The sequence below is a fragment of the Rhinoraja longicauda genome, chromosome 9 (assembly GCF_053455715.1).
Source record: "Rhinoraja longicauda isolate Sanriku21f chromosome 9, sRhiLon1.1, whole genome shotgun sequence".
Taxonomy (NCBI): Eukaryota; Metazoa; Chordata; class Chondrichthyes; order Rajiformes; family Arhynchobatidae; genus Rhinoraja; species Rhinoraja longicauda.
This window is the reverse complement of record NC_135961.1, coordinates 70,496,945-70,524,851: the sequence shown is the minus strand read 5'-3', so window position 1 is coordinate 70,524,851 and position 27,907 is coordinate 70,496,945. Positions and strand designations below refer to the sequence as shown.

Sequence of the window (27,907 nt, the reverse complement as noted above, 5' to 3'; positions counted from 1 at the left end):
CAACTTTCATTCGATGCAATAAATTAATTAGCTAATCTTTAAACAGTCCAGAGAAACAAAATTAGAAACAGTATAAAGTGCAATTGTCGCTGTGCGACGTGACCATTCGAAAGAGACAGTTCATGGGAGGGCACTCAGCCGGACCGGTTCAGAGCAGCTATAGCTCTGGGGATGAAGCTGTTCCTAAGTCTGGAGGTGCGGGCGTAGAAGGCCTTGTAACGTCTTCCGGATGGTTGCAAGGACTATTGCAAGGGTGTGAGGAGTCTTTATGAATGCTGGTGGCTTTCCTGAGGCATCGGTCCTATCTCGAGAGAACACAGAAACTCAGGCATCATCTCTGGAGAACACAGGCAGGGAGCTACAGGGACACCTTAACACAGTGCTGGAGTAATTTAGCAGGTCAGGCAGCATCTGCGGAGGAAGTAGATGGGGAGCTACAGGGATTGCTTCACACAGTGCTGGGAGTAACGCGGGACGGAGCTGCAGGAACAGATTCACACACAGTGCTGGGGTAACTCGGGGATTGAGATATGCAGGCTTACACCCAGGTCTCAGATACAAGTGTTGAGGTTAACCTGGTCAATGTTTTTTCACATGGAAAGAGAAGGGCTGGTGGTGCAAGGAAGAGAAAACATCTGTGAAAAGTAAGTAGGTAAAAGTAAAATAAAAATACTCCATTTATAAATTGTAAATTGGTCATTTTTAATTTACAGTAAAAATGCCGGAACTCTGAGGAACAAACATCTGAATTTAAAATCCATATTCAATTATAAACCACCATGATTGAAAAAAACAATTAGGTCTTACAAACTATAAACATTAGACCATACCTGTAAATTTCACAAAATACACAGATCTATACATATTTTCTCAGTGCCAAGTGTCACCATTTATTGTTGCACAGAATTTAATATCCCATCCCTGGTGAAAGGTACTTAACAATGAAAAAAAAGAGTCAACTTTAAGGGTCCAAAAAGTTAGAAAATAGTTAAACGCTGAAGAAGGGCAACTTCAGCTATTGAAAAGTTTGCTTCCTTCTTTTCAAGTACTCAGTGTTAAGACATGGCCCATGCACAATGACACCAAGGCCAATCCAGTGCTATGAGACGAGTGTGACTGGGATGAACCTCTCCTGGTTCCAAGTGAAACAACTGATTTGTTTCTCTGTCTACCCTAGTCCACAGAAGGGATTATATATTCCCAATGTGCAGAATCTGCTTACCACTTATGCAGTAGTCAATCAAAACTAAAGCATATCTGTGCCCCCTGAATTGTGATTTTATTTTTTGGAAAGTAGGCTGGGGCAATGTTATCAACATTTAGACATGATTAGGCATTCAAAACAAATCTTTGACTGTTCTGAAAAATAGTCTGCTTTTCCACAAGTTTTCGAAACAATCCCTTGGAGTTTGTGAGCAGTTGCTGGTGTGGGCCACACTCCACAATTTTGCCCTGGTCCAGGACAGCAACAGCATCAGCATTCTGAATGGTTGACAAGCGATGGGCAATGATCAGTACTGTTCTTCCTTCCATCAATCGATCCAAAGCTTCTTTTACCAAATATTCATTCTCTGAATCCAGTGCACTGGGGTGGAAAAAATTACAAGGTGAACCAAATCCAGAAAATATTCTCAAGAGGTCAGGCAGCATCCAGAGAGGCATTTCATGGTCATACAGCATGGAACAGGAACTCTCATTCTACTTGAACCAATTACAGTAATCCTACATGGATTCCATTTCATTCTCCCTACATTCCCTTCGACCCTCCTCGGATTACACCACTCACCTTCACATTAAGGATAATTTATAGTAGGTAATTAACCCTAGCAACACTAAGCAGCATCTGGGGCTTTTAGGCTGGCTATCAGAATTGGCTTATTACTGTATCTTCCTGTTTCTGCAAATAGTTATGGATCTGAAATTTTAAGGATCTCTTTCTTGAAACAATGCTGAAATCATGAAACAATGCTGCCTTATCAGTAATTCCACCATTTTCTGCTTTTACTGGAGATATGCAGAAAAAAAGCGAAGGTTTCTTCAGATGTCTTAACTCACCAGATTCAGGTACAGTTTCTTCCCCTCTGTTAACAGTCTTCTGATCGGTCCTTCCATAAACTAGGGTACTGCCTGATTCACCTCTACCCCATTGCGGACATTGGCCTTTGTGGCGCTGATGCGCTGCAATGCTGAGAACTACATTCTACACTCTATCGGACTCGCGCTGGAACTGATTGTTACTATATACTAGACCAAGTGGACCCGTTGGGCCCATTCCTCGTAGAGGGGGGGGCAGGGAAGGGGAGAGGGTATGATTGAGTGAGGCCTAGACCCAAAGCCTCTCTTGTATTTTGGCACCCTCAATCCCCCACTCAATCCCCCCTACTAACCCACTCCATCCCCCCTAGCCACCCCCACTTGCCCCTCCCCTGCCCTCACCCGGGAACGCGGGGGGATGGAGTGGCTGAATGTTAGACCAATGCAGTAGAGGTTTGGGAGAGTTTCAAAGGGGGTTCAGGGGGGATGAATTGGGTGAATGGAGGGTGGAAGAGAGGGGGGGATAATGGGGATGGAGTGGGTGAGAAGAGGATAAGGGGGTGGGTTGTGGGGGGGGATGATAAGGAGTTGATGGGGTGTGAATGGAGTGGGTGAGTGGGGCTCGTAAAAAAAAAACCTGAAACCAATTTAAGTTAATGCAGCACAGGTTTGGGGGAGTTTTAAGGGGGGAATGGAGTGCGTGAGTGGGGCTCTGAAGAAAAATCCTAAACACAATTTCAGTTAATGCAGGAACGGTTTGGGGGAGTTTTAAGGTAGTTGGGGGGGGGGGGGGGGTTTGAGGTGGGAATGGAGTGCGTGAGTGAGGGGATGTGGTGGCTGAGTAAGGGTAGGGTGTTAGACCAATGCTGTCGAGGTTTGGGGGAGTTTTAAAGGGGGTTCAGGGAGGATGAATTGGGCGAATGGGGGGTGGAAGAGGGGATAAGGGGGCTGAGGGGAGGATAAGGGGGTTGAGGTGGGTTGTGTGGGGGATGACAAGTGGGGTTGAGGGGGTGTGGGTGAGTGCGGCTCTTTAAAAAGCCTGAAGTCAATTTAAATTAATGCAGCACAGGTTTGGGGGAGTTAAGGGGGATTGAGGGGGGAAAGGAGTGCGTGAGCGGGGCACTGAAAAAAATTCTAAACACAATTTCAGGTCATGCAGGAGAGGTTTGGGGGAGTTTTAAGGGGGGGGGTTGAGGTGGGAATGGAGTGCGTGAGTGAGGGGGGGCTGAGGTGGGAATGGAGTGCCTGAGTGAGGGGGGGTTGAGGTGGGTATGGAGTGGCTGAGTACGGGGAGGGTGTTAGACCAATGCAGTGGAGGTTTGGGGGAGTTTTAAAGGGGGATGAATTGCCTGAATGGAGAGTGGGGGAGGGGGGATAAGGGGGCTGAGGGGGATGGAGTGGGTGAGGGGAGGATAAGGGGGGTTGAGGGGAGGATAAGTGGGGTTGAAGGGGTGTGGATGGAGTGGGTGAGTGGGGCTCTTACAAAGGTTTGGGAGTTTTAACGGGGGGTTGAGGTGGGAATGGTGTGCGCTCCCCCCCTCCTCCTCCTCCTGCCCCCTCCACCCTCACCCAGTCCATCCCCCCCCTTCACCCACCATCCCCCCTCAGCATTGCCATCAGTCGGGCGGGTCCCCCCCCCCTTCACGGCGCGGGAGAGGCGACTCCACCTCCCTTCGGTCAGCGCGGCCCGATCTGAGGAATGGCAGGCGCGAGGCATGCGGGGATGGGCGGCTGTGCTCGGGGCGGGGGAGCGCATTAGTGAAAGGTCCGGGGGGGGGCGAATCAGTGAAAGGTCCGGCGGGGGCGGGGGCGGGGGGGAGCGCATCAGTGAAAGGTCCGGGGGGGCGGGGAGCGCATCAGTGAAAGGTCCGGGGGGGGGAGGGGAGCGCATCAGTGAAAGGTCCGGGGGGGGGCGGGGAGCGCATCAGTGAAAGGTCTGCGGGGGGGGGGGGGGGGGAGGGGAGCGCATTAGTGAAAGGTCCGGGCGGTGGCGAGAGCGAGCTGGTCTGTTGAAGACGTGCGGGTCGCATTGCATTGTGACGTCACACGCTGAACACCGGCGGGGAGCGCGAGCTGATCTCTTATAGGTGCACGGGTGCCATTGTGACGTCACACGCTGAAGCCCTTCAAGAAAAGGGTTAGAAATGAAAATTTTAAACTTTAATATCTCTCTAGCTTTAAAAATGTAGCTTCAATTTGAATGAAAGTAATTGCATTATATGGCCAGGATAATGGTGAATATGGTGGTGCAAAAATTGTAGCGCAATGGTGTACCGTTTTGGCGGAGTAGTCGTCAAAAGTTAAGCTGTGCACATACACACATACGGACATACACACGGACATCAGAGTTTTAGTAATATAATAATAATAATAGATAATAGATGGTATATCTGATCTGATTGGATAGTACGGAAAACAACGTTTTTCATTGTACCTCAGTACACATGACAATAATAAACCTAAAACCGGCCAATAGATCGGTGGACGATGCAGTCAATCTAGGCCTGCACTTCATCCTCCAGCACCTAGACCGCAAGGGGACCTATGCCAGGATTCTGTTTGTGGACTTTAGCTCTGCATTCAACACCATTGTGCCAGAGCTACTACACTCCAAACTCTCCCAGTTGACTGTGCCTGAACCCCTCTGTCAGTGGATCATCAACTTCCTGACGGACAGGAAGCAGCATGCGAGGCTGGGAAAGCACATCTCGGACCCGCAGACCCTCAGCATAGGAGCACCGCAAGGCTGTGTACTCTTCCCCTCACCTTTACTCTCTCTACACCAACGACTGCACCTCCATAGACTCCTCTGTCAAGCTCCTCAAGTTTGCGGATGGCACTACCCTGATTGGACTGATCCAGGATGGGGAGGAATCTGCCTACAGATGGGAAGTGACACAGCTGGCATCCTAGTGCCATCGCAACAACGTGGAGCTCAATGCTCTCAAGACAGTGGAACTAAAGAGATCCCCCACTCACCATCAACAACACCATAGTCACATCTGTGGAGTCATTTAAGTTCCTTGGAACCATCATCTCCAGGGACCTTAAATGGGGGGCCACCATCAATTCCACAGTCAAACAGGCCAAACCGAAGATGCGGCAATTGAAGAAACACAATCTGCCACAGGCAATGATGGTCCAATTCTATACTGCTATCATTGAGTCCGTCCTCACCTTCTCCATCATGGTCTGGTTTGGCTCAGTCACCAAGCACGACATCCGGAGGCTGCAATGGATCGTTCGCACAGCTGAGAAGGTTGTTGGCTGCAACCTTCCTCCCATTGACGAACTGTACACTGCAAGGGCCAGGAAGCGAGCGGGCAAGATCATCTCTGACCCCTCTCGCCCTGGCCACAAACTCTTTGAAGCACTTCCCTCTGGAAGGCGACTCCGGACTGTCAAAGCAGCCACAACCAGACGCAAAAACAGCTTTTTTTCCACGAGTGATAATTCTACTCAATAACCAAAGTCTGTAATCCCTTTTTTGCTCTGGTTTATTTTCACCCACATGTTTAGAACGTAATGTTGTATCCTTATTGTTTTGATGTAGTTATGCTTCATTCTTAATTGTTAACTGTATGTTTGTGTTGTCATTTGTGAGCGGAGCACCAAGGCACATTCATTGTATATGCATACTTGGCCAATAAACTTATTCATTCATTCATTCATAACGCTTGGTTTCTTCCACAGACCAGACTAATTGAACAGATCAGAAATTAAACCAAAATATGCCCAAGCGAGGGAAATGAAAATCATCATTCAGAATATTACGTGGCCAGGCACAGTTTAATAGATACCATAATTTTTGCCTTTAAATAACCAGAACATTGGAAGTAGTGAATGTGTTCAGGTTTCTGCTTGTCCCAAATTTAGGCTATATATTTTTTTTAAATCAGAATTCAGCCACCACTCCTTTTACACCGGGGGGGGGGGGGGGGGGTTACAATCTTTAAAAAGCAGTGCGGACCTCAAAAACCTGTAAATTAAACATTTACCCAAAGAATGTATGTAAATGGTACAGGTTAGGTGAAAAGTCATAACTGTTCACCTCACACAATAATTCTCAGCATTGTCTCCAATGCTACGAACAGTGCTCTCACTTAAACCAAACACACAGCCAACCCCGAAACGCCCTCCTCTCTGAAGGCAGTTGATCACATCCAATTTGACATCAATTGCGATTGCTTTTCATGCCTTTTTAGCTTTACATTCCCAAAATGAGGCAAATAAAGGCTTTAAAGATGGCAGTACGTTCCAGGCACTGACTACCCTCTGTGTAAAAAAAAACTTGCTCTGTCCAACTCCTGAAACCTTTCCCCCTCTGACCTTAAAGCGATACCTAGGGACAAGGGAAGGGAAGAGTGGGTGGGTGGGAACAGATGCATAAAAAAATGGAGTTGTGGAAGACGTTTCAACTCCCCAATTCCTTGGTTCACTTATCCCTTGACATCCAAAAATCACCTCCTCTCCAGGTACTTTTCCTTGCAACCACAGGAGATGTCACACCTGTCCCTACACCTCCTCCCTCGTATCCATCCAGAGACACCAGCAGCCTTTCCAGGTGAGACAGGTTTACATGGACCTCCTCTAACTTCATCTACTGCACTCAGTGCCCCTGACATGGCCTTTACATCAGAGAGACCAAGCTTAGACTGGGCAACCTTTTCCCTCCTCCATTCCCAGTGCGAGGCCACACGCCAACTGAAGAAACAGCACCTGATATTCCGGCTGGGTTGCTTACAACCCAAACAGTATGAATACTGAATTCTTCAATTTTAGGTAACACGAGACCAAGTGGACCCATTGGGCCCAAACCTCTACTGCATTGGTGCAGAGCCCTCTCCTCCCCTCTCTCCCCTCCCCTCTGCCCCCCTTCCCCCCCCCCCATTCCATCCCTCTCAACCCCCCTTATCCACCCTCCTCCCCCCTTCCCTAGGAGATAGATTTAAACTTTAAAATGTGAATAACTTTAAAAATATAACACCGATTTCAATTAAACGTCTTCCATTAGCACCAAAAGGATGATGGTGAATAAGGTGGGCCTAAAATTGTTGCGCTATCATGTACCGTTTTGGCTGTGGTTCAGGAACAAACAAACAAGAGTTTTAGTATATAGATAGATGCCATCGTTTTTTACCTCACTATGGTTCCTGGGCCTTCAATTTTGAGCATTAAACAACTTGCCAGTGATCAGAAACTCCACTATTCACATTGTGATCCGCTCGGACGTCCAACAACTCCATATTTTTGCACAATCACTTCAAATTTCTCGTCTTTATCTTAGATACTAACTTTTTGAAACCTCCAAATCAGTATATCAATGTTTGAATCTATTTTAAACCTCTAAGCTATTCAAAACATATTCTCAAACCGCTCCTTATTCACTTCTAAAGTGTTGATGAACCAATGTCATCAACCCTTTCTTTATACACGCAAAGTATTATTTTAATAAATTTCCTTTCTCGTTTGGTTTGTTAACTGTTGCGCAGGTATATAAGATTGCTAATAATTTGAAAGATTTTTTTTAAACAAGATCTTGCCAGCAAAAGATTTCACAGTAAAGCCTGCTCTCACCTTGTGGCTTCATCCAACAATAGAATTCTGGGGTTCTGGTAAAACAGAAAAACAATTGCAATCAGTTAACTCTCTCAGCACTGGCTACACAAGAAGTTGAGATGCTTGCAAGCAAATAGATATTCACCAACAGTGTTGATATTAGGGAAGAGTATGTTAAAAGATAGTGAATTGATGAGATTCAAGTTATTCCAAAGTTAAGATAAGTTAAGAATTTTGAAAGATCTGAACAGGGTGGAACTCTACATGTGCAGTTCCCGACACCCAACTACACGAAGGATGGCATTAAGCTTGAGGTGGTGCACAGGACATTCACCAGGACGTTCTCTGGGCTTGCGGGCTTCAGGAATAGGGAAAGATTGGATGGGCTCGGACTTTGTTCTTTGGAGTGTAGGAGTCCGAGGAGTGACCTTATTGAGGTGTACAAGATCATGAGGGGAATGGATAAAGTGAATGCACAACCTTTTTCCCAGGGTACAGGATTCCATACCTAGAGGGGATAGGCTTAAGATCAGAGAGGAGAGGTTTAAAAGTGACCTTGGGCAACATGAGGGTCCTCCATATCTGGAATGAGTTGTCAGAGGAAGCTATAAAAACATATAGAATAAAACCTTTAAAAGATATTTAGACAATATATGGATAGGATCGATTTGCCCGTATTTGGCATGTTTGCTTTGTGCCAAATGGGGGAATGGGACTCCCCAGAATGCCAACTTGGACAAGGTGGGCCAAAGGCCTGTTTCCATGTTGTACACTATATGACTCTGATTTGGACCCATTGTTGTTTAAAGGAGGATGAGCCTTACCTTCAGCAGAGCTCGAGCAATTGCAACCCTTTGCTTCTGGCCACCTAGGAGAATACACAGTTTTAAATATTCTTTCAACATAACGTCACAGCAAGCAATAAAGATAGCACGACCTAGTTAGCTCACCTGAGAGTAGGACTCCTTTCTCCCCGACCATTGTTTGAAAGCCTTTGGGGAAGGTGCGGATGAACTCGAAGGCATTGGCAACCTTGGCAACCTTTTCAATGTCACGCATCATTAGATCTCCGTCCTTGGTGGCACCATAAGCAATATTCTCTGCAATCGAGCAGGAGAACAGAATGGGCTCCTGAGAACCAAAAACATACTTAACATCAAAAACTTCATTATGAACCTGCTCAATGTACCCCACACCAACCTAATCTGCTCCATTGCCCAACACATCCAATCCCACCCCACCCCCTTCTCTACCTGACTCACTGTTTCTCCACTCTGCCATGTTCCAGGTTTATTCATACCCCAGCTCAACAAACCCTGGTTTACCTGATTTACCACTCCGATGTTCTCACGTAGCCAGTGTGGATTGAGACTCCGTATATTGTGGCCATCAACAGTGATGGTGCCTGAAATGGAAACAGTTTAATTACTTTGACTGTTTAATGCCACGGACTCCCATTGCTCACATCTTTACCCACAGTGCATTATTTTCCAAACTCACCCAAAGCTGGATCGTAGAGCCTGAGCAACAGGGACACCAGTGTTGATTTTCCTGAGCCACTGCTCCCCACTACAGCCATCACCGAGCCTGCTGGGATAGACAGGTCTAGCCCGCTGAATACTGAAAATTCCTGGCGGGTAGGATAGGCAAACTGGACACCACGGAACTCAATGGCTCCTTTAAACTCCTCTGGTAGCAAAACAATGCCCTCTAAAATCAAAAACAAACAGATTTTTTAATAACTAAGTACAAACAGGACAGATTCTAAAATCCTGTATTTCTATTGTTATAAATAAACACTTAAACCCTTTGCACAAGGTTAACATCCCAAAAGGAGTGAACTAAGGAGTCTGAAGAAGGGTCTCGACCCGAAAAGTCACCCATTCCTTCTCTCCTGAGATGCTGCCTGACCTGCTGAGTTACTCCAGCATTCTGTGAATAAATACCTTCGATTTGTACCAGCATCTGCAGTTATTTTCTTAAACTAAGGAACAAAGTTCTGCTCCCTCACAACCATCCACCAGCTCCACCCCTCCCAACCCCCAATCTAAGTGAATTCAAACTACAGCCCGCCTACAACATGTGCAAAAGAAGCTCAAATAACCAAAAGCTGGAGGCTGAAAGTCTCATTTTGCTTTCCTTTGCGAAAACATTGAGTTGTTGTGGACGTACGTTGGTATTGAAGCTTTAATAATTGACAATATTTTGAAACTTGCTACCAATTCCAGCCGGCTTCTATTGTTGAGCAGAGTCTCACTTTGGTCAGCGTGCCAGTCTCGACCCTGCTCCACATATCAGCACGTTGGCAACACTGGTGCACCTCTTCCGTTTCCTGGGACCCTCTCTACTCATTAAATTCTCCAAGTTGTACACTTGGCACATTTCAACATTTTGGGCCATCAAAGCAACATGTTTACAGGCTGTAGAACAAAATGCTGGAGTAACTCAACGGGACAGGCAGCATCTCTGGAGAAAAGGAATAGATATTCTAGACTGGGTATTGAGTAATGAGGAAGGGTTAGTTAGCAGTCTTGATGTGCATGGCCCCTTGGGCAAGAGTGACCATAATATGGTTGAGTTCTTGGATAAGGGAGAACCAGTGGATGTGTTATATCTGGACTTCCAGTAGGCTTTCGACAAGGTCCCACATAAGAGATTAGTATGCAAACTTAAAGCACACGGTATTGTGGGTTCAGTATTGATGTGGATAGAGAACTGGCTGGCAGACAGGAAGCAAAGAGTAGGAATAAACGGGTCCTTTTCAGAATGGCAGGCAGTGACTAGTGGGGTACCGCAAGGCTCAGTGCTGGGACCCCAGCTATTTACAATATATATTAATGATTTGGACGAGGGAATTGAATGCAACATCTCCAAGTTTGCGGATGACACGAAGCTGGGGGGCAGTGTTAGCTGTGAGGAGGATGCTAGGAGGCAGCAACGTGACTTGGATAGGTTAGGTGAGTGGGCAAAGGCATGGCAGATGCAGTATAATGTGGATAAATGTGAGGTTATCCACTTTGGTGGCAAGAACAGGAAAGCAGACTATTACCTGAATGGTGGCCGATTAGGAGAAGGGGAGATGCAACGAGACCTGGGTATCGTGGTACACCAGTCATTGAAAGTAGGCATGCAGGTGCAGCAGGCAGTGAAGAAAGCAAATGGTATGTTGGCATTCATAGCGAGGGGATTTGAGTATAGGAGCAGGGAGGTTCTGCTGCAGTTCTACAGGGCATTGGTGAGACCACACCTGGAGTATTGTGTGCAGTTTTGGTCTCCTAATCTGAGGAAAGACATTCTTGCCATAGAGGGAGTACAGAGAAGGTTCACCAGATTGATTCCTGGGATGGCAGGACTTTCATATGAAGAAAGACTGGATAGACTCGGCTTGTACTCGCTGGAATTTAGAAGATTGAGGGGGGATCTTATAGAAACTTACAAAATTCTTAAGGGATTGGACAGGCTAGATGCAGGAAGATTTTTCCTGATGTTGGGGTTGTCCAGAACAAGGGGTCACAGTTTATGGATAAGGGGGAAGTCTTTTAGGACTGAGATGAGAACGTTTTTTTTCACACAAAGAGAGTGGTGAATCTGTGGAATTCTCTGCCACAGAAGGTAGTTGAGGCCAGTTCATTGGCTATATTTAAGAGGGAGTTAGATGTGGCCCTTGTGGCTAAAGGGATCAGGGGGTATGGAGAGAAGGCAGGTATGGGATACTGAGTTGGATGATCAGCCATGATCATATTGAATGGCGGTGCAGGCTCGAAGGGCCGAATGACCTACTCCTGCACCTATTTTCTATGTTTCTATAAGCCATTCCTTCTCTGAATTGAATTGAATTGAGATGCTGCCTGTCCCGTCGAGTTACTCCAGCAATTTGTGTTGATCTGCGGTATAAACCAGCATCTGCAGTTCCCTCCTACACCTGTTTACAGGCTGGTTATGCTGCTGCATGTCAGAGTTTCATTGCCATATGCCAAGTAACCACTTGTCCCCCTCGACTCTTGACGTGTCATTTGCCATGTTGCTGCCAATTTTTGTACACCAGTTTTCATATTTTATCACCAGTATCTGCTATCAATGGGAAAGATGGGTTTGAACCCTGACAGAGAAATGGGCAGCCAGTGCCAGAGTAGAGCCTGTGGAAAAAAAATCAACACTACTCACCGTTAAGTGGCATTGCTGGTTTCCTTTCAAGTAGCTCCCACAGTCGGCTCCCTGCTCCAAGTCCCTTCATTAATACTGAGTAGAAGGAGCCAAGGCCTGGAAAAAGGATCAGACTGAAACTAACAGTGCCAAGTCAAACACACATTCAAAACAAATACATAGATTACCTTTCCACTGACAATTTAATTGATCATACTGAGCAAAGCAAGCCGGCCGAATGACAATTACCACTGCTGATAGATACTTTCCTTTTTCCAGTGTTTCATTTCCCACTCTTCCCTCCTCCTGGTACCAGTGACCCCATCAATAAACAATAATCTTACCCATGCTCGGGAAACAAAAGGCAATTTGAAAACACTTAAAACTTTAGCAAAGTTCAGTTTAAAAAAGTGTATTTACCTCCAATGCTTATTCCCACCCAGAAGGCATACATCATGAAAGAAGTGAGTCCCCCCACTGTCATGTGGGCTTCACCCATCATCAGGCCTCCCTTGTACAGCACCGTCAGAACAATCATGTTTCCGGTCAGCCCAGTCTGAAAAGATCAAATGACCTGAGATCAGTATCAGTAGAATCAAGGAAGAATAGACAATAGGTGCAGGAGTAGGCCATTCGGCCCTTCGAGCCAGCACCACCATTCAAAGTAATCATGGCTGATCTTTCTCAACCAGTACCCCGTTCCTGCCTTCTCCCCATACACCTTGACTCCGCTATCCTTAAGAGCTCTATCTAGCTCTCTTTGCAGATGCTGGTTTACAAAAAGAAATACAAGTTACTGGAGTAACTCAGCAGGTCAGGCAGCATCCCTGGAGAACATGGATAGATGACTTTTCAGGTTGGGAATCTTCTTTAGACATTGTGGGGCGAGGGGGGAAGAAAGCTGGAAGAAAGGAGGGGCAGGGCTATTTTCTATCCACGTTCTCCAGCAATGCTGCCTGACCCACTGAGTTACTCCAGTGTTGTGTCTTTTCTCGTACACCCACAACTGCAGGAGATGTAACACCCGTCCTATGCCTCCTTCCTCGACTCCATCCAGGGACCTCAGCGTTCCCTACAGATGAGGCAAAGGTTCATGTGCACCTCCTCTAAACTCATCCACTTCATCCGGTTTTCCTGTTGAGGGCTCCTGTACATCGGCGAGACCAAGCATAGATTTGGCAACGGTTTCACCGAACACCAAATGTTAGGTCTCTGCGAAACTGTTCCCTCCGTAATTCTCTGGTCCACTCGTCTCTTCCCACCCAAACCACCCCCTCCCCAGGTACTTTCCCCTGCAACCACAGGAGGTGCAATACCTGTCCCTTTACCTCCCCCCTCCATCCAAGGACCCAAACAGTCTTTCCAGGCGAGGCAGAGGTTCACCTGCACCTCCTCCAACCTCATCTATTGCATCTGCTGCTCCAGATGTCAACCTCTTTACATCGGCGAGACCAAACGCAGGCTCGGCGATTGTTTCGCTCAACACCTTCACTCAATCTGCCTTAACCAACCTGATCTCCCGGTGGCTCAGCACTTCAACTTCCCCTCCCACTCCCAGTCTGACCTTTCTGTCATGGGCCTCCTCCAGTGCCATAGTGAGGCCCACCGCAAATTGGAGAAACAGCATCTCATAGTTCGCTTGGACAGCTTAGACCCTAGCGGTATGAACATTAATTTAGATAGCTCCTGTCCCTCTCTTTCCCCTCCCCCTACCCAGTTCTCCCACTGTCTTCCTGTTTCCAACTACATCTTTTCTTTGTCCCACCCCCTCCCCTGACATCAGTCTGAAGAAGAGTCTCGACCCGAAACGTCACCCATTCCTTCTCTCCTAGCTATTTACAATATATATTAATGATTTGGGGGCAGTGTTAGCTGTGAGGAGGATGCTAGGAGGCTGCAACGTGACATGGATAGGTTAGGCGAGTGGGCAAATGCATGGCAGATGCAGTATAATGTGGATAAATGTGAGGTTATCCACTTTGGTGGCAAGAACAGGAAAGCAGACTATTATCTGAATGGTGGCCGATTAGGAAAAGGGGAGATGCAACGAGACCTGGGTATCGTGGTACACCAGTCATTGAAAGTAGGCATGCAGGTGCAGCAGGCAGTGAAGAAAGCGAATGGTATGTTGGCATTCATAGCGAGGGGATTTGAGTATAGGAGCAGGGAGGTTCTGCTGCAGTTGTACAGGGCATTGGTGAGACCACACCTGGAGTATTGCGTACAGTTTTGGTCTCCTAATCTGAGGAAAGACATCTTGCCATAGAGGGAGTACAGAGAAGGTTCACCAGATTGATTCCTGGGATGGCAGGACTTTCATATGAAGAAAGACTGGATAGACTCGGCTTGTACTCGCTGGAATTTAGAAGATTGAGGGGGGATCTTATAGAAACGTACAAAATTCTTAAGGGGTTGGACAGGCTAGATGCAGGAAGATTGTTCCCGATGTTGGGGAAGTCCAGAACAAGGGGTCACAGTTTAAGGATAAGGGGGGGAAGTCTTTTAGGACCGAGATGATAAAGGTTTTTTTCACACAGAGAGTGGTGAATCTGTGGAATTCTCTGCCACAGAAGGTAGTTGAGGCCAGTTCATTGGCTATATTTAAGAGGGAGTTAGATGTGGCCCTTGTGGCTAAAGGGATCAGGGGGTATGGAGAGAAGGCAGGTACAGGATACTGAGTTGGATGATCAGCCATGATCATATTGAATGGCGGTGCAGGCTCGAAGGGCCGAATGGCCTACTCCTGCACCTATTTTCTATGTTTCTATTTCCATGAAGCATGGAGCTATCATTGCTGCGATGTAGAGTCTGCTCACATTTGCTGCGTCTTTTTCCAGTTTGCTCACTGAATTTCAAGATCAAACTGAGAGAAATTTTACTCTATTGCTGTTGGTGGTAAGAAATGCCATGTGGCATAATTGGAGGTTGGGAGAATGGTCTTTAACTGTACAAAAGAGGTGAAAGAAAATAAACCAACATCCTAATAAGATTGTACTTACTGCCCAATAAAACCCTGCCCGGGCCACTGCTTCTTTCTTGGCAAGCTGCAGAACGTGGCTGATCTTGTTCATGTACAGCTGCAGCTCAGAGTTCTCTTTGGCAAAAACACGAACAGTCCTTATATTTCCAATGCGCTCTTCAGCAAACTGTGAATGAAAAGTCAAGGTAGCTGTAAACATTTGAAATATTTGATAATTAGCCAGTTCCTGCTGACTGTGCATAAAGCATTCTACACAGACCCAGGGTGTGCTATGCACAGTTAGTCACTTCAGCTGATGTGATGGGAGAGCTCTTATGCCAGCCTGTGGAGGGGAAGCCCAAAATCTTGTGATCATCTCTTCAGTAACCTCAATGGCAAGTACATGGTTGCGAGCACAAAACCAAGACTGAGGGTCCAGAGATATTCAACCAGTGAGAAATCATGCACTACTTTATTGGAACCATACACTAATTGAAAGAAAATGGAAATAAAATTGAAGCTCGCAAGGTGCCATTGTAATACCAGGCTGCAGCAAATACACTAGGAACCTCATCAGAAATAGACATTCTCCTTTTAGTATCTTTGGAAAAAAAAAAGAATTGCTAGTTAGATACAAGAATACAAAAAATATCAAAAATACACATCTTATATAGAATTTGCACTTAACCTGAATTGCGCGATTGTCACCTGCTAATGTTACTATGGAAGATTTAATCTTCTGTGAATATTTTTTGAAAGACAGCATCTTCCAATTTTGATATGGAAATGTGCTGGTTTGACTGCTTTGAGTTCAGCACAGAAAAACCTGGGGAAAAAACCTTTAGGAAAGAACTGATTTTATTCCTATTGAACCTCTGTGCAATCCCTCTACTGCTAGACCCTCCTGCCCTTGGGGGGGGGGAAACTGTATATCTTTCCTATCTACACCCCTCATAGTGTTATAAATCTTTATAAGGTCACCCCTCAGCCTCCTACGTTCCAGTGAGAATAAATGCAGTCTATCTAGTCTCTCCTTCTAATTACAGCACCACTCCAGGGAACATTCTGGCGAATCTCTTCTGCATGCTCTTTCTTCCTATCACATCTTTCTTGCAGTATTGTGACCAGATTGTATGCAATATTCCAAATGCAGGCTAACTAATGTTTGGTACAGCTGCAACATGACATACCAACCTTTACATTCAGTCCATGAAGGCAAGCATACCAAAAGCTTTCTTCACTACCCGATACACCAGCTTTGCCACTTTCAGCAAACTATAGACGTGCACTCCAATATCCCTGTGCATCAAAGCTCCCAAGCTCACTGCCATTTCCTCTATATTTCCGCCCAGTTTCACTTTGCAAGGTTATATCCAACTCCAGTCCTTCTGACCATCATGGGTTGGTCCAAGCAAATATGGCCTTGCCTTGGCACCCACATTTGGAGGACAATTTGGTATTAATTTACACAACTGACACAACAGGTAGATCCACTGATCAAATTCTTTGTTGTTCCCCTTGAATTACTGATTAGAAATGAATTAAATGTAATCTCCCACCACTCCGCACAACTTTCTAACTGATCTATGTCCCACTGTATCCTTTGAGAACTTTCTTCACTATCCACGACTTCACTTTTCATGTTATCTGCAAATTACTAACAAATGGTTGCTGACAATTGCTTCAGTTCACAAATAACTGCAATTTGATTGGTTTCTCAATTGTGAACATAAAGTGAATATAGAAAGCTATCATAATCAGGCAACTTGAAACATTTGGGACACACACTGTAAAGCAACTTAAAGACCATAATTTTATAAACTGCTTTAAATGTTCTTTTTCACAGAGTACCAAGGTGAAATCCAAGCCTTGGTGGGTCTAATCTTGGCAAGAGAGAGAGTTGGGAACTGGCAGGTTATAGATTAGCCAGTTACTTACTCAAGTAAGTAGGGTGGGCCTCGTCCAACCCTGTTTTCAACCACTGAGCTTTTATCAGTCGTGAAGCAATAATGTTCTCTAGATCCAACAGCTAAGTTTTTTTCTAGACCTGCAGAACTTGTTAATTCCTTAAGGTTTGGCTTCAGAATCAGACACTAAAGGTTAATGGGTTACAGGACAATTAAAAGCTCTCTGGCCATCTTCCCATTTGGGCATACCAGATGTCCAATGTTGAGCAAGTGTTCCTGTCCTTCAGGTGGGAAAGGCAGGATAACACATTTATGAGTAACACCTCATATTTTGCTTGGGTAGTTTGCACCCCAGCAGTATGAACATTTACTTCTCTAACTTCAGATAGCTAGATTCTTGATTAAACATAGAAAATAGGTGCAGGAGTAGGCCATTTGGCCTTTCGATCCAGCACCGCCATTCAATATGATCATGGCTGATCATCCAAAATCAGTATCCCGTTCCTGCCTTTTCCCCATATCCCTTGATTCCGTTAGCCCTAAGAGCCAAATCTAACTTTCTCTTGAAAACATCCAGTGAGTTGGCCTCCATTGCCTTCTGTGGCAGAGAATTCCACAGATTCACAGGTGTCAGAGGTTATCGGGAGAAGGCGGGGGAATGGGATTAGAAGGGAGAGATAGGTCAGTCATGATTGAATGGCGGAGAAGATGTCATGGGCCGAATTGCCTAATTCTACTCCTATTCCTCATGACCAAATGTCCTGGACCTACTTGTGTAAATTAACAGCAAACTGTCCTCCAAATGTGGGTGACAGGCAAGGCCATATGTGCTGCCAATTCAGGATGGTCAGAAGGACTAGAGTTAGATGCAAACTCCTGGGTTGTTAATGCTAAGCTTGACTATCATATAGACTTCCAGATATCATCCTGATGACAAAGGGAATCTATGTGAGTGAATCTATTTCTCATCTTTCCCACAATCCTATTTCACTTCTTTCAGGCACTACATTCCAAATCATATCAAGAAAGAAATGAAATTCTCATTGCTTCAAGTTCTTTGGAAATTCATTGCTTTCCACTGCCCACCACATTCTCTATTAATCCTTCAAAACACTAAAGCTCTTTAAAAGTCCCTCTTAACCAAGCGCAGACTCGGCGATCGTTTCGCTGAACACCTCCACTCAGTCCGTCTTAACCTACCAGATCTCCCAGTGGCTCAGCATTTCAACTCCCCCTTCCATTCCCAATCTGACCTTTCCGTCCTGGGCCTCCTCCATTGTCAGAGTGAGGAACAGAGGAGCAAATTGGAGGAACAGAGCCTCATATTTTGCTTGGGTAGTTTACACCCCAACAATATGAACATTAACTTCTCTAACTTCAGATAGCCCTTGCTTTCTCTTTCCATCTCCTCCCTCTTCCCAGTTCTCCCACCAGTCTTACTGTCTCCAACTACTGTACATTCCATCTTTGTCCCGTCCCCTCCCCTGACATTAGTCTGAAGAAGGGTCTTGACCCGAAACGTTACACATTCCTTCTCTCCAGAGATGCTACCTGACCCGCTGAGTTACTCCAGCATTTACTCCCTTAACTCTTCTCAGCTTGATGTGGAACCATCCCAGCTTTCAGGTTCCAAAGACAAAAGGTCTCACCACCTTTACGAGACATGTTGCCTCCCATGATGAACAAGTTGCTAAGTTTCCAGGAAGATGAACAAAGGGAGAGGCCAGGGTCTTTATCGTGTTTCACCCAACAATTAGAGACTAAAGAATACATGACACTTTACCTGTGTCGCATCAGCTAGTGAATCCTGAGTCACTCCAGAAAGCTTGCGAAGGTATCGTCCATAAAACACTGCTAATGTGGCGACCGGGGGAACAATACCCAGGACGAACATGGCCAACTGAGGTGACACCCAAAACTATTCATAAGAAACAAGTGGATAATTAAAATTTGCAACAGCACCAATGTTCACTCAAAAGCACACCAAGATTTTAAGTTATATTATTTTAGCAGACAAGTCTAAAACAATAAATAACAACAGATGAGATGTCACGTTCAGTGAAGGGTCAGATCAGGGTCCTGTTCATTCCCAGAAGTTGAACGGTTTCCTGTATTCCTCATTGGGTCTTTGAACATTTAAGCTGTCTTCAACACAGGTCACACTGTACAGATGATTTAAACAACCTCCTAAATTAGTAAATGGGAGACTATCTGTAGATTCATTCGTTACTACCACATTCAATATGTTTTAATTCAGTCAGATAATATCAAAAGGCTTTTCAGAAATAAAACAAAGTAAGATGAAAACATTCCAACAGCAGTAAAGGCTAGCGAAACAATTTACTTTACAGGATGCTTCACCAGTCTTTCAGAAGTGCTATGCTGCAGAATGTCCAAGTTTTACTTTAGATTTCCCGCATTTGCAGTGTTTTTCTTAACGGGTGGCGTAAGGCTTTCTGTTATGCTTTACGCAGCTGAATAGCCAACTAGCAGTCGCATTCGTTGGAATCAATGGGTCTGTTGCTAGTCAGAGTTCTTGGCTTCAGATGATAAGGGCAGGGGGAGATGGCACAGAGGGCCCAACTGAGCTGCAAAGCAGTTAGATGTACCAGCAACACTGCCTGCTATTATGTACAATCCTTGAACATTTCATGTCTCAGACAGCTGTTGTTGATCAGACACTACAAAACCATGTTTCACATCATAATTAACATAGAATGCAAATCTCTTCAGATTAAAAATTGAACAATTAAAATTATTGAATATATTCCAAGAACTGATAAAATTAAGCAATATAAATATATTTTAAAAATAAACAGAATGTGTTCTTTGGGTTTATCCCCACCTTCACGCACCATCATGCCAATGCCAGCTGATGCCTGGCCCACAGCTCTTAGTCCATCAGACAGGTTCTCTGTGACTGAGTTTCCAAGAACAACGGCATCAGATGAAAGTCGGTTTATCAGCTCTCCTGTGCTGGTCTTATCGAAAAACCCAACCTCCTGACAAAGAATCGAAGAAAATAGTCTTCCCCTCAAGCGCCTGACAATCTGCTGTCCTGTAATAAATACACACAAGGGCAATCAAATGACCTGTGTCAAATAGTAGAGGACGTGAGAGCCGTTAGTACGAATGCCTTTCTATCTTTGTCAGGCACGTTTCAGCAAATTGCACCTCAGCCTTCCCTGCATGTCAAATATTTTTCCAACTCACTACAGTTCTCTACATCTGCTTACATATCTTGCACTGATTATGTAGTTACATCTTTGTTCACCTGAGATCAGCATGAGGTAGACACGGGCACCATTGGCAGCAGCTCCACAAAGGAAGATGCCACTTAATACGGCACACAATGACGTCAAGTTCCCAGTCACGTCCCCTCCGGCAGGATTTGTGTAAATTGTATCGATAACCCTTCCGAGAAAGAACGGTGCAGACATGGTCACCATGCTGGATATGCCTAGAAAGCCCACGGCAGCTGGAGAAAAAACATAAGCAAAGCTGCAGATATGGGAGTAACACAATACAGTTTAACTGTACTGCTAAGATAAGAGAAAAGACTGACAGCATTTACATAGAACAAGCTTCAAAACAGGGCCAGGACAAAACCCTCTGAATTCTTACATGTTTTTCCACACATTAAGCAGAATGAATGCTTCCAGGGATTTGTTTTCAAAAACAAAAAACGGATAGGATAAAAATATGATAGGAAAAGAAACAACCTTTTCTGGAGAGCGAGCAGACAAAAAACACTTCTTTATACAAAAGTTAATACATGCTTTGAACTCTCTCTGTTTCAAAAAGCTGTCAAGAATGTAGGTGCCAAGCAGAGAGGACTGTTGGGGAAGAAAGATTAATTTATTCTTTTTAAGGTGAATGTATTAAGGAAGTTATAAAACTAAAACAGGTACAGATAAGTCATTAAAGACAATCTTGTACAGCTGAATTGACTGCTCTTGTTCTTCTGATTCCTGGGCGCAAAGGTTAGACAATAGACAATAGGTGCAGGAGGAGGCCATTCGGCCCTTCGAGCCAGCACTGCCATTCAATGTGATCATGGCTGATCATTCTCAATCAGTACCCCGTTTCTGCCTTCTCCCCATACCTCCTGACTCCGCTAACCTTAAGAGCTCTATCTAGCTCTCGCTTGAATGCATTCAGAGAATTGGCCTCCACTGCCTTCTGAGGCAGAGAATTCCACAGATTCACAACTCTCTGACTGAAAACGTTTTTCCTCATCTCAGTTCTAAATGGCCTACCCCTTATTCTTAAACTGTGGCCCCTTGTTCTGGACTCCCCCAACATTGGGAACATGTTTCCTGCCTCTAACGTGTCCAACCCCTTAATAATCTTATACGTCTCGATAAGATCCCCTCTCATCCTTCTAAATTCCAGTGTATACAAGCCTAGTCGCTCCAGTCTTTCAACATATGACAGTCCCGCCATTCCGGGAATTAACCTAGTAAACCTACGCTGCACACCCTCAATAGCAAGAATATCCTTCCTCAAATTTGGAAACCAAAACCGCACACAGCACTCCAGGTGCGGTCTCACTAGGGCCCTGTACAACTGCAGAAGGACCTCTTTGCTCCTATACTCAACTCCTCTTGTTATGAAGGCCAACATTCCATTGGCTTTCTTCACTGCCTGCTGTACCTGCATGCTTCCTTTCAGTGACTGATGCACTAGGACACCCAGATCTCGTTGTACGTCCCCTTTTCCCAACTTGACACCATTCAGATAATACTCTGCCTTCCTATTCTTACCACCAAAGTGGATAACCTCATACTTATCCACATTAAACTGCATCTGCCTTGCATCCGCCCACTCACACAACCTGTCCAAGTCACCCTGCAACCTCATAGCATCTTCCTCACAGTTCACACTACCACCCAGCTTTGTATCATCTGCAAATTTGCTAATGGTACTTTTAATCCCTTCATCCAAGTCATTAATATATATTGTAAATAGTTGCGGTCCCAGCACCGAGCCTTGCGGTACCCCACTAGTTACTGCCTGCCATTCTGAAAGGGACCCATTTATCCCCACTCTTTGCTTTCTGTCTGTCAACCAATTTTCTATCCATGTCAGTACCCTACCTCCAATACCATGTGCTCTAATTTTGCCCACTAATCTCCTATGTGGAACCTTGTCGAAGGCTTTCTGAAAGTCACAGTTCTCAAAGTCAGAGGTTCTCAGTAAAGCAAAGATTAAAGGCACAAAAAGTTTGGCTGTACTGCAAAGATAAGGGAACATGTTTTCCACAGATGCTGCCTGCTAAGTTACTCCAGCTCTTTGTCTTTTAAAAACTATATATACTAGCTCCAGCAGTTCCTTGTTTCTACAGATTATTGCCAACTGGTTATGAATGGTCTTTCTAGATACTGCAAATTCATCCCTCAATCACGAATTCAAGACCATGTAAAATAATAACAAAATTGGAAGCCTAAATGGAAATGTAATATTATATTAAATGTAACTCAATTACAAGAAGAACTGCCACTTTGAGCTCGTATTTCCATCTACAATATTAGGAACTGGTTATTGTTTGAAAACTGGGAAGATCCACTGGGCTCAGAAAATGCTGCTCCTGTCACTCACTTTACACATTCTACCTGATAATCTCACAAGCTGCAATGGGAGATAATTAACATATTTGGGAGAGATAGGATGAGAGTTGAAGCTCCCTTATCACACTGCCACATGACATTTCTTACCAGGTGCAGCTCCGACACATGAGATACAAGGAACTGTAGATGCTGGTTTACAAAATACTGGTATTTTATTTTAATTATATTTTATTTCAATACTGGTATAAAGCAGTATTTGCTGAAAGTAGTGTGACAGCTTACATTTCATACATTAGAAAAAAAGCATAGTTTTTGATGTGTCAAATCAAAAATGTTCCAAATATTTGATAAAACCGTCATTGGTTGTGGAACCAGTGAAATAGTTGAGATCCGTTTCAAAGAAATAATTAACCTTTTATGAAAACAAGAAAAATCGCCCTTATTAATTCTGACTTTTTTAATGCGACTTCAAATTCATGATTAACACATTCATGTTTAAAACATATCCACGTTTGACTCATTCCTTACCAACTTGATAAAAATCACATATCCTCAGCCTTAAAAAGCTCACTGCAAGTTAAGCCAACAGTTTTCACTGGCATCCAAGTTTTAAAAAATATTTCCTTCAAGTTTTTGAGGTAGATAAAGAACAAGTCTATTGGCACTCAACTATCTACTTCGTATAGAGGCACAATCAGAACCAAACAGATCATGAGCCAAAGAAGATACGAAGAATTCCAAATAAAGCTAAATAGGATCAGGCTAAATTGATAAACGAAGCACAAGGGTTTATGGAAGAAACTACAATACTTAGAAACTGTTGGCAAGACTCTCACTGATGAGGGAATTGGCGATTTTAACCAGAGAGGGCAGGTGAAGATAGAGCTCTTGAAATTGGAGGAAGTTAAAGAGAGACAGAGCAATCCAAAGTGTACCTGGGAATGGAAGTTTATAAATAATTCAGTTGAGGATTGAGAAGAAGTCATGAACCTCCTCCTAATTAGATCTTTGGAAAACAGTTGGTGTTCAAAAACAGCGGGAGAAATCTAGAGGCCATGGTATCAGACTGGGAAGGAAAGCCACTGCTAAGGATTCTCGGATGAAAATAATCTCCAACAGATAAGGAAAAGGAGTTAGCTGCAAACTATTGCGAAAGATAATGTAAAGGGATGTTTGTTACCGCAGGGATGGGGAAGTGGAATTGGGGACAAGGGAAGGCAGGGGAGTATCGGAAGACGTGCAGAGAATTTTTGGAAGAGGAGTGGCATGTTGACAGGGTGGAGATATATGAAAGGAATGAGGATGTCCAGGCCGGGTGCGAATGGCAGACATTTGGGGGAAATTGAAGATGCGCCGAGTCCTGATCAGCGCCTGACCCGCCCCGATCACCCCGCGATTCAGGACTGTCGTCGAACAACCTTCAGCCGCCGAGCGGTGTCTACGACACCCCAGCGCACTGTTCCGCCAGCCGGGGACACCGGTCCCAGCCCCCGGCCCTGGGCTTACCTGCGAGCGGCCACCGCTGGGGGTAGGCCAGAGCCAGCAGCCTCCTGACATCCGCGGCCCCAGCGCCGGCCTGGTTGCGCTCAGTCTCCCCGCGCTGCTGCTGTACGGGCCCGGGATCGGCGCCGTGTGCGAGCGGAGGCCGGTCCCCGGCTACAGGCGGCGGGGAGCCGGCGCTGAGGCAGAGGCAGCGGCGTGGGGGAGGCTGGGCTAGGCCGCGGTTGCCATGGTCACGGCCGCCGGGCCCGAGGGTGAGGGTGAGGGTGCGCGCCAGGAGCCCGGGGCTGCAGAGCGGGAGCCGCAGCTGCAAGATGCGACCCGCCATTCGCACAAGGCCGTGCCCGTGTCAGAGGGAAGAGAGCCCGGGGAGATGCCAATGCCGGGTCCACGCCTCCAACATTGCTCCAACCCAGCCTCTTACTCCGTGCGAGAAGTTCGCGGCCACTGCTTTTATTGCGTTGGGTGGAGGTTGCGCCGCCCCCGTAGGGTCAGCAGAGTTCAAACAAGCCCTCGGCTCAGCAGCCTCCAGCACTACCTGCAGCATTAACTCATCACTTGTAGGTTTAAACTTAAGGAACGCTATGCTGCTCATCATACAGCATGAAACAGGCCATTCGGCCCAACTTGCCCGTGCCAACCAAGACCCACCTGCCCACCAAAACCTATCCCTACCACCTCTATACACCATTCCCTCCACATTTGTTGCCTGACCCTCTGAGTTCCTCCAGCATTTTGTTTCATTCTAGACAGTTGTTCTCCTTTTCCTCTGATGAAAAGTTTTATTTTAATTTTATTTCAATATGAAACTTGATAAAACGCCAAAAGTGGAAAAAACACAAGATTCCTGCCTGAGGGCCATCGGGCTACCATGCATGTGACGGGAAAGATGCCATGGTGTTGGCTACTGTTGAGACAATTTTTCATATTTTTAATGCTGTGAAAATCATGCCCAGAATGCCATTAGGTGGAATTCCAAGATTCAAGAAAAAGCATTTCACGTGAGGATCCTGGAATTATTTTCCTTGTGGCAGACAGAGATCTTGATGTAGTTACCACTCCCTGATTTGGCACTTTTCTTGGAGACATCCGGCACGTCCTCTTTGTATGTATACAATACAACATCTTGTATTGTAATTGTACAAGTACAACGAGATTGAGAATGTCACTTCCATATCGATGCTATCAAATATATAAATAAATCACAGGATTTTAATATGTATGAATTTCTCTGACATTTCAGCAGGAAAACCACCTGCTTTTAACTCAATTTGTTTTCAAGCTGACATCCTTCCAGCTGATGGGTGCAAGAGTGGTCAAATTGGTTGCTATAGAATGTAGTCACAGTAGCAACAAGTAGTTCTGAAAATTATAGGAAGGAACTGCAGATGTTGGTTTAAAGATAGACACAAACAGCTGGAGCCTAACCCTAACCTCCTTCCAAGTGCCATCACTCATTGGTAGCCCTTAGAGGATGAGACCTTCCAACACAAATCATCCAGTGGTTTCAAACAATTCATATAGGTTGTGGTCATGGACAAGTTGCTGAATCTCCTGCACTCTTCTGACTCAGTGTTTTCCATGTCAGTTTTTTTTAACATTTGGCTTAGACCTTCTGCTGTTTTGTTCTCATTGATGTGAAATTTATATTCAGACACCATGTATTTACAGTTAATTAGTCCTTGGATCACCTGATAACTCTTATCTTCACTTTATGTGACAGCAAAGCCTTTGGCTGTCTGAACAAGGCTGTTTGAACATCTGACCTCAAATCAAGCACAACACTCAAAGTCAAACAGGGAGCAGTGATTCCCATTCTCTTGTGTACCTGAGGCGGCTCGGCCGGGGGGCCTTCCACCCCCTTGCGGGGGCTGTGCGTGTCGTTTGCCTCGGTAGGGGTCGAGCTGCCTGTCCGTGGGTGCGGGGGGAAGAGAGGGGAAGTTTTGTTGCCTCCATCACAGTGAGGGGGTGTTTGGAGTCACTGTGATGGATGTTTGTGTTGGGGTCGGGTGTCCTGTGTTCTTTTCTTTTTGCTGTATTCTGTGTGACTGCTGAAATTTCGCTCGGTGTTGTGCCGAGTGACAATAAAGTGTTGTTATGTTATGTTATGTTATGTTATCTTACAGCACACAATTCAAAACAGTTGTCACCGACACCGACAAAAACTTAAAATCCACTGGCAGAATAGGTGAACCAGAATAAACAATCTCCCGGGCTAACATCCTCTGCATTAATACTCTAATTGTGCAACTTGTCATAATCTCGTTGTACTTGTACAATGACAATAAAGGATATTGTATTGTATCGTGTTTGTTTCCTTACCGAACAAGTAATAGAAGGGTCTCGATGTGAAACGTCACCCATTCATTCTCTCGAGATGCTGCCTGTCCCCCGCTGAGTTACTCCAGCTTTTTGTGTCTATTTTAAGTAATTCCCAAGATCAGCTAAAGTCTTTCTTTGACTGGATAGCACGCCACAAAAAGCTTTTCACGGTACCTTGGTACACACAATAATAAACTAAACACTTTAAATAGCTTCACATTTACCATTATAGCAATGATTCAAGATGTTATCAAAATCTCCTCTGAAAATTTCAACAATCCCACACACACTTGGAATTCACTGGACTATTCTGCTCGAAATGTGAAATATGGGATGGCAATGGCAGAACTCTCTCTTAGGAATATTCTGAAGCTCAGTGAAAACAGCAATACCCAACACCACCGACCCACTAATTAAGCAGCATGGTTGACAAAATACAGTTTTATATTGGCCTTTGCAGTTACCCCAGAATCTGCAGAACTGGAGTGGAATCCCCCAGTGACTGCCTGAGAATACAGGTACCCTCCAAATTATCCAGCTGTAAATGTTGTTGTGCTTCTCACTGACAATTTAATTGAATTGTCAATTAAATTCAATTGAAATACAGGGCAATTACCACACAACCTCCAGTCATACAGCATGAAACCAACATTTCTGGCCCACATCTGTATCAACAATCAATAGCAATTTACATTAATCCCATTTTATTCTCCCCATATTCCCGCCAACTCCCCCACATATTCAACGTAATTTAGTGCCCAATTAACCAATCAACTTTGGGATGAGGGAGGAAACTGGAGTACCCAGAGAAAACCGATGTAGTTACTTGGAGAACATGCAAACTCCATACAGATAGCACCAGTCATGTTTGAACTTAAGTCAACCAAGTTGCGATGCAGTAGTTTCATTAGCTGTTATCATCCCCAAGAACCTGGCTCAATTACAATTTCTTTGAAAACACAAAAATCAGAAATTTGATTCCCCTGCAAACAGTAAGCGTAATTTTTGACTTCCAAACCCTCAAATCAGCAAAGGCAATGAGCAGTAGGTTGGTTCCTACCAAATGATTTACTTCTCAGAGTCATAGAGTGATAGTATGGATACAGGCTCTTTGGCCCAACTTGCCCACTCCGCGCCAACATGTCCCAGCTACACTAGTCCCACCTGCCTGCCCTTGGGGAATTTAATCGCGGTCATATTTCTAATTTGCCAACAATTCCCAGTCTGAAGGGACTCAACCTGAAACGTCACCTATTCCTTTTCTCCAGAGATGCTGCCTGACCCACTGAGTTACGTCAGCATTTCGTATCTAACTGTTCTCAGGAATGGAAACCCATCAAAAGCTGGGGAAGTCCTATACAGGCAACATGAAATTTTGCTAATCCAGTAGGAGGCGGCGCACACAGTTGCAGCGGCTCGATGTCCTCCCGGTCAGTGCTCGTGTTTTTTGTGTATGTGTATGTGTATGTGTGCGTGTTGTTTTGTGCCCTGTGTACTTACTGTCGGGCGAACAACGTCTACGGCCGGCAGGATCTTCTTAGGATTGGAGCCGGTCGCGAATGGGGGGTTACCGCCGAGTTTGTCCGCTCATACAAGATCCCGGCGGACATAGCGAGGAGCCCCGACTCTCCGTGGATCACCATCCCCGCGGGGAGGAGGCGAAGGCGGCGCAGAGAGAGAAGGCAAAAGCGAGGCGGCAGGGCCGGCGCTCTGGTCAGGCTACGGAGGCAGCCACTGAAACCACCGCTTCCCAGCCTGTTTCTAACGAACGCCAGATCCCTCGCTAACAAGATGGATGAACTTAGGCTGCAGACTGCAGCTAACAACGCCGTGAAGGACAGCTGTATCCTGTTGATCACGGAGACCTGGCTTCATTCTTTCATTCCGGACTCTGCTATCGAGCTAGCAGGCTA

At 45.3% G+C, this 27,907-nt stretch overlaps 1 protein-coding gene across 4 annotated transcripts; it reads right to left on the bottom strand.

Annotated features, from left to right (window-relative positions):
• Positions 1–27,695, bottom strand: abcb10 (ATP-binding cassette, sub-family B (MDR/TAP), member 10). 4 transcript variants are annotated; one of them, XM_078405713.1, is made up of 13 exons: positions 23,679–24,142; positions 19,877–20,080; positions 19,458–19,660; positions 18,386–18,520; positions 14,736–14,882; positions 12,157–12,292; positions 11,758–11,853; positions 9,094–9,303; positions 8,919–8,998; positions 8,544–8,724; positions 8,418–8,461; positions 7,612–7,646; positions 3–1,585 (listed from the first exon to the last, which is right to left on the bottom strand). In XM_078405713.1, the coding sequence occupies exons 1-13, from the start codon at positions 23,998–24,000 to the stop codon at positions 1,330–1,332; spliced, it is 2,049 nt and encodes a 682-aa protein (XP_078261839.1). In that variant the 5' UTR covers positions 24,001–24,142; the 3' UTR covers positions 3–1,329. The 4 variants fall into 4 exon arrangements, with proteins under 4 accessions (XP_078261842.1, XP_078261839.1, XP_078261841.1 ...); XM_078405715.1 differs by lacking the exon at positions 23,679–24,142 and adding an exon at positions 27,495–27,695 and having other exon boundaries at positions 4–1,585; XM_078405714.1 differs by lacking the exon at positions 8,418–8,461 and having other exon boundaries at positions 1,451–1,585.
• Positions 27,696–27,907: the final 212 nt, after the last annotated feature.